Source organism: Plectropomus leopardus, chromosome 14 (genome assembly GCF_026936395.1).
Source record: "Plectropomus leopardus strain MGB_pleo_1.0 chromosome 14, ASM2693639v1, whole genome shotgun sequence".
NCBI lineage: Eukaryota > Metazoa > Chordata > Actinopteri > Perciformes > Serranidae > Plectropomus > Plectropomus leopardus.
This window is the reverse complement of record NC_142189.1, coordinates 6,472,492-6,482,487: the sequence shown is the minus strand read 5'-3', so window position 1 is coordinate 6,482,487 and position 9,996 is coordinate 6,472,492. Positions and strand designations below refer to the sequence as shown.

Genomic DNA, 9,996 nt, shown 5'->3' with positions numbered 1-9,996 from the left:
TGTAACATAATTAATGTTTAATATAATTAAGTAATTAAAAAATATATTTATGATAATAAATACGGGTAGACCGTAGCTTTTTTTGCTTTTTCCCTAGACATTTTCCCCTAGCTTTTTTAAAAATAATTTCTTCAATTCATTTCTTACCAAGTTGCTAATTGCCTTTTTCTTTATGTTTTTTATAGAAATTGCACCGATTTGCCCAAGGTTTTAAGGTTTTCATCCCTGTTAAAGGAGTCTGAAGACGGCACAAGAAAAGTGATGTTCAATATTTTAAAAAGGTTAACGGAAGTAAAAAATTAAATCAACAAAAATACAGGTGAGATTCTCTGTCCGGTTGCATTTTTCCAATACCTTAGAAAAGCAAAAGTACACAGTATAATCATTTTGAACTTCTACAACAGCATATACCTTGAAACTGGTATACAGCTGCAACCCTACTACTGAACATGTTTGCCAAATTCGTAAAATGTAATTCAGCGCTGAGCCAATTTCATTATTATCATACTATGGTATTGCCGTAAAATTATATACACTCCATAAATATCGTGTTTGTCAGTGTCTGTCTCCTCCCCTCTAAGTTGATCCTATAACGTCTGCTGAGTCTGTCAGTCAGTGCAGAGACAGAGGAAGATAAAGACATCATGATCAGAAACTTCAGCAGCATCACTCTGCTGTTTCTCTGCCTCCCCTGTACGTTTCAAATAAAACTGTTTGCTTAAAGTTACATTTTTTCTGTAACCATTTCTGATTTTTAATGTTTTCTCTTTAAATGCAGGTCTCTCACTGAGCACTCAAGTCCATCAGAGTCCATCATCAATATTTGGAAGTCGTCATGTTTCAGCAACCATCAGCTGCAACCATTCAGTCAGCACGTACAATGTAATATTGTGGTACCAGCAGCCGCTGGTCGACTCTGGCCTTAAACTCATTGGATATGTTTTCTATACTAACCCAGCCCTGGAGGATCCATTCAAACAGCATTTCAATGTGACTGGAGACGGCTCAGCCAAATCTCAACTAGATTTACTAAAACTGAGACAGCCGGAAGACAGTGGCGTGTATTACTGTGCAGCCAGTAAACACAGTGACTCAATTTCACTCTTGCTTCGACAAAAACCCCCTCGGATTATCAGCCAAATAAGTTCACTCTGAAGAAGCACACAGCTGCATCTAACTGCAGCCTGTGGCAGGAAATCACAACTGATATAAAGACGTGACGGCCTATAACAGAGATACTTAACTCATATCCTGCAGGCAAAACCTAATAGGGTGACAGGGCCTCTGCTACTTTCTAATTTCTAATTAAAGTAAAGCAATTCACACCAGGAATATTTGTACTTTGAGAATACATAAGGTGCCAGAGTGCATCAAAATAGAGCTTGTATATAAAAAAAAGTGCCTGTGGAGGATTTCCCCTTTGCGAAGACAGAGGTCCTAAGCCCCAAATGTCCTTAAATCAGAGGAATGTCCTAAAACCCAAGAAATGTGCTAAAATCCTTAAAATGTCCTAAATTCTGAGAACTGTCCAAAAATCTTAAAAATGCCCTAAAATCCTACAAATGTCCTAAAATTCGAGAACAGTCCAAATCCTAGAAACTTCCTAAAATCTTAGGAATGCATGTGGGAATTATTCAGGGACTCATCTTGAAAAACAATTTTTTATATCCTTGGGGGAATTCCTTTACCAGATTGGGGGGATGCAATGTCTTGTATTGGTGACTCTGTTTCATGGGGGGCAATCTTGTTTACGAGTGCAGCTTTGGGTTGTACAGTGAGATCAAGACTTCGGTAAGGTAAAAAAGTCTGTACATTCTGAGAGTTGTTGGAGAGCACTGGGTCTTCTCTCCCTGCTGTATGTATTCAAGAGATTATATTCCTCACAGCGAGTTCGTCACTTCTTCAGAAAGCAGAATTTCCATAACATTTCCATAACATTGCCCTAAAACCTGAGAAATGTCCTAAAATCCTGAAAACATCTAAAATCCTAGAAACATCCCACAAGAAATGTTCTAAGATCTTTGAAATGACATTCAATCCTAAAAATGTCCTAAAATCCAAGAAATCTCTTAAAATCCTAGAAATGTCTTAATATCCCCAAAACATGTATGGAGCTCCATGATTGGCCCTAGGCCTCCAGACATTTTGCAGAAGTGAAAGCAAGTATCCCCGGCCTATAATGTCGACCCCTCCTCCTCTTCGACACTGATCATTATGGTTTTGTTTTCATCCATGTTAGGATCATGATTAGACTCCTCGTACATTTGGCAGCCCTGCCGTTCTGTTTAACAGGTAACATTAGATTAAAAAGCCTGATCTAAATTTTTTAGTAAAGTTTATTTTCATCACTAACGCTGTTTTAATATTTTTTGTAGAAGTCTCGAAAAACAACGTTGACCAGACTCCCACAGCCCTGATCAAGCATCCCGGAGAAGAGGTCCTGTTGAACTGCAGCCATGCAAACTCTGATTTTTATATGATCCAGTGGTATAAACAGCCTGCTGGGAAAACTGATATGGTCTTAATTGGCTATGTACGATACTCTTCTTCAACTGTTGAAGCTGATTTCAAAGGCACTTATGGTGTGAGTGGTAACGGGGGAAGTCTGGCACATCTTCATGTTCCTAAGCTGAATCAATCTGAGGACAGCGTAGTGTATTTCTGTGCTGCCAGCAGTGCACAGTGCTGCACAAATGTTAACGCTTTAACAAAAACCCTTTTTGATGCAGCCAACTACACTATAAAACAAATAACCACATGAACGACACAGAAACCACACTGTGAGTGACTGACAGATGGCTCACCATGAGACAGATAGATTCTTATTTCATCCATGAGGGTGCAGTGTTTCTCCACACGTCTTTTGATGTGTGATCATTTCTTTTTGACAAACTGTATCTGATCAAACAACACAACAAAACGGAAATTAACTTTTCTGTCCACGTCTAAGTTTTGAAGGAGGAAGGAAGTCAAATTGATAAATATGGACACATATCTTAATTATTTGCGGTATTTTATATTTTGAACTCCATGTAAAAATATGCATTAAAATCATACCAGAATTTTGCAGAGAAGGAATTACACAGAAATGATCATTTTCTTGTTCTTCGGTTTAAGTTAACAGCCTGGTATGTTCAGTAAAAATTGTACTCTTTTTTTGTGGAGCTTCTACAACAATGCAACTCTTGCCATTTAAGGACTGCCAGTTTCATGCATTTTCTGTGCAGTGCAGTTTGGAAATGGTACGCAAGCAAATGATGCCATAAATCTAATGTCATACCCTTTCTCCACCACAATTAGCCTGTGTATGTCTTGTGTTTTCTATAAGGGATAACCCGCTAAAAATGGGCAACACACTGCATTCAGTTCACACAGTGCTACATCTAACTGCTCGTCAGTGCAAAGACCTCCTCAGTCTCTCACACCTGTATTTTTTCCTTTCATAGCATGGTGGTACATGTTTAAGTAAATTTCTATGCTGACATGGTGGTATAAAGTCTTGGTTGTCATGTTGGTTGTAATCTCAGGAGGACGGGGATGCACACACCAAGACACCGCCCACTTTTTGATTTCATGTTAGTTTGGTTGGGTTGGTTAGGTTGATATAACCACTGACAAACTGAGAATATCTTCAGTATCAAGATATAATAACAAACAAAACCCAACAGAAAAGACAACATGATCATCCTGTTCCTCAGCATTCATTTTTCAATTATCTTGGTTTCAGGTAATGTCGTCAAAAACATTTTAATAAAAGTTTATAACAACATCTGTCTTTAGTTTTGCATACAGCTAGTATTATAGAGACGCTACTTTTGCTTTAACTGAATTTTATTACATTCTATTTTACTACATTGCTGAATTTACCAGTGCTCATTCTTACACAGTTTTTTGGTTGATGTCTTTTCAACAGGCTCCTCTCTCAGTGAACAAGTCTTCCAGACTCCAGCAGACATTTACAGCACACCAGGAGGAACAGCCAAAATCAACTGCTTACACACCATTCAAAATTATAACCAAATCTTCTGGTACAAACAGTCAAAAAAACAGCTGCAGTTCCTGGGATATGTGTATTTTACGGATGGATATCCAGAGGATGGACTGGGTGTGAAAATGGAAGGAAGTGCCAATAAAGACCAAACCTGCACAATAACAATCGAAGAACTCCAACTAAATAGCAGTGCAGTGTACTTTTGCGCTGCAAGTTTACACAGTGCCACATATCACTGTTCCTCAGTACAAAAACCTCACAGCTCACAGCACATTACACCTGCACTAAGCCATTCAAACCAATGTTGGTCTTCCTTCTGACAAAAATCAGATATGATGGAAGGTTTTTTTTAAATCTGCAGCTATGCAACACTTAAGCTACCACAACCTGTTAGACACAGAAGCCTTAGACATCAAGTATGTCTCATTTTAAAGGGTCATTTTAAAGACTTCTGAGTTTAGTGTAGCTAGTAATTGCCATTTATTTATAATCTCAACTAGAAATACCACTACGTGGTTGTATGTCTCTGCTTGCCAGTAAAGTTGCACTTACAGTTTACATCCATGTCTATAAAACAAGAATGCTTCACACATATCTTCTCTTCCACAACACAGACGATCTCTGCAATAAACACAGTTTCCAGATTAGCGTCACTAATTTAGTATCTGACCAAATATCTCCACTTTTGTCCATGAAATATTACGTTAAAAAGTGTTGTAGAGTATTATGATCCCACAATTGATCTTTGACCTTTTATAAAAATGTGAGAACTTCATCATTATATCCTATTAAACATTTGTGTGAGATTTGAGCATATTTAAGCAATTCTTGAGTTATGGCCAAAAACATATTTTATGAGGTCACTGTGACCTTGAGCTTTGACTTTCAACCACCAGATTGTATTCAGTTAATTCTTGAGTTAAAGTGGATGTTAGTGCCAAATTTTAGGAGACTCCCTCAAGGCCATCATCTGATCTCACATTCATGAGAATGAGACCGATGCAAGGTCTGTGTGACCTTGACCTTTGACTACCAAAAACTAATCACTTCATCCTAGAGTCCATTTGAATATTTGTGCCAAAATTAAAGGAATTCCCTCAAGGTGCTATTGAGATGTCGCATTCCCAAGAATGAGACAGACAAGGTCACAGTGACCTTCACCTTTGACAACCAAAATCTGATAAATGAATCCTTAAGTCCAAGTGGATATTTGTGCTAGTCTTTAGTTACATCAAATTTAGCACAGTGTGTCTTTACTGAGCCAGTGGTGTGTGGGCATAGCTGACGTGATTGTTAAGTTTAGAGGAGGAGCACGAGCTATGACACCGCTCACCTTAGAGGGTTGTGTTTGTTTTCGGATAGGGTTTCCTCAGAGAAGGAGGTTTAAATAAAGTTCATCAGGTTATTCTGTAATGAAAACACTACCACTAAAAGGACTTATCTGAGTTCAGTCAGAAGACACATCATGATCATTTTTGTCTGTATAACCTTGAATATTATACTGCTTTCAGGTAAGGAAGAGTCATTGGATTTTTTAAAAAGGTTTATTCCCAAATTCTTTTCATGTTATCATTTTAAAATCCTGTTCTGTGCTCACTTATTTTTTGACTGACTGCAAATCATTCTAACTTAATGTGATTGTTGTGTGGGTTGAGAGGTTTATGTTGATGCTTTTGTTTTAAACAGGTACCTCTCTCAGTGTCACAGTCCAGCAGACTCCAACTGACATCGTCACTGAAAGCGGAGAAAGAGCCAAAATCAGCTGTTCACAAAATAGTCAGGACTATGACAAAATCCTCTGGTACAAGCAATTAAAGAACAAACAAATGAAGTACCTGGGATACATGAATGTAAATGTTGGATATGCTGAAGCTGGAGTAGATGTGAAGATAGAGGGGCGTGCAGATAAAGACCAGACCTGCACATTAACAACTGAGGAGCTCAGCCCGGAGAGCAGTGCAGTGTACTTCTGTGCTGCTAGTCAACACAGTGCTACATATCACTGCTCTTCAATACAAAAACCTCTCAATAACACATTTCGCCAAACGTGTTTTGCAGCTCACAAACCCTGGCACCTGCATGAAACCACTCTCACCAATGTTGGTATTCCCTCTTATCCAAATCAGAGGTTTCACGGGAGGTCCCTTGTTAGGGTATGTTCCTAACAGCAGCCTCAGAAATTCATGACTGCAGTGGCTAAACATCATTATAACAGGATCACTACCATGATCACTTAAATTCACACCACATATTTCAGATCCAATATTTCAGTCTCAGTGCTGCCAATTAGAGTCAATTTCCAGTTTTGTTGGTCTGGTCTGATCAATTGTCACATTTTGGCAATTTTAAAAGTACCCTAAGTCACAGCACTAAATCAAAATCAAATTGCATTAGAAAAAAGCAATATGACAGTGTGATTAATACAGGCCTAATATCATGCTTGTAAACTTACTAATGGAGCAACTAGTGTCACATAGGTAGTGGTGCACATTTGTTTACTTTTGGGCTGATGAGAAAAGATGACAGATTAGTAAGTCTACGAAAAAGACTAATATAGCAAACCATTTTGGATTTAAAGTCAACAAATGAGCTGTTATTACCAACTGATGTGAGCTTAACTGTCATTAGACGCTGTTTCTATTTATCTGTTCACTTTGAAAATGCTGCAAGTGACAAGGACCAGCTGATTCATTAGGTTTAACTGAGGAATTATTTATGCACAACCTGCTTTTTTCACGACAAAAAACAAAACACAGATTCAGCTGATTCGAGGGAGATCGCTTGGAACCTGAGAGCTTCTGCTTCAGAAAATCACCATTGCTAAAAACAAGCTGAGCTAATGTTACTTACTGTTAGCTATATTGTATGTAACTTCCAATTAATATCACAATTGAAAAAGTTGGTTTTCTTTTTTTAGAAGTAACGTTACATATGTAGGAAGATAGCAAGTTAGTTAGTCATACATCTTAGTCAAGCTTTTTATCTGCTCCACTGTGGTGATGTGATATACTGTATATGCACTCTCCTGCCTCGACTCTCGAGCCATTTGATGCAGTCTATCACTTTCCCCTAAGATGCATCAAATAGGGACGTCTTTAGGATGCATCATGGTATAAGAGAGCTGGCAGCTAGAGGAGAACAGATTTGAATTCTATTTATTTACAAAACACTTCTTGGTAAACTTGGTAAATGTTCACCCCAGCCCGGCCCTAATGCCGATGTCTTTCTATTGCACATTTCTAGCTGGTTGTTTGCCCACATCTCTCAATAATCTGTCTTTGAAGACATGACAGCCTCAGTGGTTTTTGATATACCCAAAGGACATAGATTAACTGATAGAGAGCCGAACATTTTAAAGTTTCCAATGATGATGTGATAAAGAGATCACAGAGGAAACTGCTGATAAGGGCTGACATAGAGATGATGAGGTGTCAGCGTTTACACTCACAACAGACCTCCGAGCAGAATGGCTGCAGTCACAGAGCTCTGCTTCCTGCTGTTTGCTCTCATCAACCACATTCATGCAGAAGAACGCATCATCATCAAGAAGGAATGGGACTCTTACACCTTCATGCTCCCAAGGGTGGCCAACACAGGGTGCCTGATCTCCCGTTATGTTGGTGAGGAGAAGCTTGTCTTGTGGAACATCACTGACGTCTGGTCCGACAACTCCACAGTGCCTGAAGATTTGAAAGAAGTACTTCCGGATGAGGGGTGGGGGCATTTTTCTTACTACCTGATCCACAACCTGACTCATTCAGACTCCGGCCTGTACCAAGCAGAGTGTTGGACCGAGGGAAAAGTCATATATGAGAGCAACATCAGCCTTATTATTTGTAGTTCAATGGATAACGAAACAATTATTAAAGTGAGACTAGGAGAAACGGTGTCGCTGCCATGTCACGGGGCAACGGACAGTCTGGATGTCGAGTGGTTCATATTTGATTTAAGATACGCAGAAGAACGCTGGATCAGAGTTTTGGGGGACAGTACGACATCAGTGATGGACAATGTTACAGCAAGATATCAAGTCGTAAAAAACACATCAGCTCTCCGTGTATCCAACTTCAAAACAGTAACCCAGGCATTCTTCATGTGTCTGGTGATGAACCAGCAGCAGTGTGTCAGCAGCCACCCGGTGAAGTATGATCAGGATGCAGTGTTTATCTACGGCTCAGTGGGAGAGATGGCTGTGTTGCTGTGCACTGACACTCATTTAACTGATGAACAGCCTCAACGTTGGATAGCCAGAAAAAAACAAAACCAGCCTGAGTTCCCCGCAGATCAAAACTACTCTCTCCTGTTTTCATCGTTAACATTAAATCACACAGATTGGTACTACTGTCTAACCGCTTACAACGTGCACACATATTTTCTGGTGGTGTGCCCCAAATTTGACCCACCTGCTGTAGAGCTATTCTCAAAGGGAGAAGACGTCATTATCAGATGCAGAGATGTGGATAAGGGTATGCAACATTTTTGGTTCTTCAAGTCAAACCAAACAGAAGGCAGAGAGGTTCATGTAATGACTAATTTGACCATGAGCAGAGTGAGCCTGGCCACTGATGGGAGTTTGGTCATCTCTAATGTCTCGCTGAAAGACGCAGGAGAGTATTGGTGCGCAGTTATTGACCTGGGTGATCAGTGTGTATCAACAACCAAAACTGTGTTTAAATACAGAGATCCGTTTGGGATTCACTCCACCTTCTACAAAGTGAGATGCTCAGTGCTCAGTTGTCTGCTGGTGGTGCTCTGTGTTGTTGTATTTGCTGTGATGCAGAGGATGAGGAGAGGAGCGCGTCCGTCAGCTCAGACACACAACTAAGAAGTTGCTGATTTTCTCACTGTCTCTAAATATTGAAATAGTGTAACAATGTAAAAAGTACAAGACGGGTAATATTATATAAGATATGATAAGGGGGGTAAAGATATATGAATACAAAACAACAACAACAACAATAATAATAATAATAATAATGTATATGAATGAATTTAACTTTTTAGAAGTTAATCTTTAAATATTGCTTTCACGCAGGTTTTGTTTTTGTCATTTTACAGATTTTTATCTTACGTTACTGTACTGATGTTTTATTTTTAATCAAGTCATGATGTGATTTTTTGTTTTATTTTATGTGATTTTATGTGATTTGATTTCTTTTATGCACTTGTAATTGTTGTATTTTGTAGTGTTGTCAGTGTGACATATGATTGATATTATAACCTGTCCTTTATCGATCAATAATCAATTGTTTCTTAATAAAAGTTAAACATAAATGATATAACTTTGTACCCAGTTTTGGCTGTTTTGATTGTGATTTCTGATTTTAATTACTTTAAGCAACATTTCTCTTGATGTGTACAATGTATCTTGTATTTAATAGCAGATTAACATCATCCACAAATATCAGTTTGATCACTGACTGTAATGCTGACTGCTTTACTGCATCTCTTTACTCAGTATTAATAATGATATTAAGTAGTACTCCATGCTGCTTTGCATAATAATTTGTAAAGAATCACATTTTGAACTCCACTTATTCATTATAATAACCAAAAACTACTTTTTTATTCCGTTTGAGGTTGTCTGCAGTATTTTATCATCTAACATCGGCACCAAACTTCATGACTAAGAATTCAGGGCACTGTCGCATTTTGACCCACGTGAGTCATTTAGACTATTCTGAATGAAGTACTTTATTGGTTTTGGTGCTGGTATATGGTAACATAATTTTTAAACGATACCCAGCCCCACTATTGAGGCAGTTCTTACACAATATGTCTTCTCAATATCGCCTCACCTCACACACACACACACACACACACACACACACACACACACACACACACACACACACACACACACACACACACACACACACAGTTGGGTGGAGTGACCGCAATGTCTTTCTCATAATAGAAACAGAGAGAGAAAATTTCAGAAATATTATCAGCAAACCAACAACTTCTGTTGCATTATTAGAAAAGCCACATTATTAGTTAACCCT

The 9,996-nt window shown here is 38.6% G+C and overlaps 1 protein-coding gene across 1 annotated transcript; it reads left to right on the top strand.

Moving 5' to 3' along the window:
* The first annotated feature begins 7,457 nt into the window (after nucleotides 1-7,457).
* On the top strand, nucleotides 7,458-9,206 carry LOC148187406 (uncharacterized). Its single transcript, XM_088087393.1, has one exon. The coding sequence runs from the start codon at nucleotides 7,458-7,460 to the stop codon at nucleotides 8,814-8,816; it is 1,359 nt and encodes a 452-aa protein (XP_087943519.1). The 3' UTR covers nucleotides 8,817-9,206.
* The last annotated feature ends 790 nt before the right edge of the window (nucleotides 9,207-9,996 follow it).

Bases quoted from the DNA above. Each gene is read 5' to 3' on its own strand.
- LOC148187406 (XM_088087393.1), top strand. From the start codon at position 7,458: ATGGCTGCAGTCACAGAGCTCTGCTTCCTGCTGTTTGCTCTCATCAAC.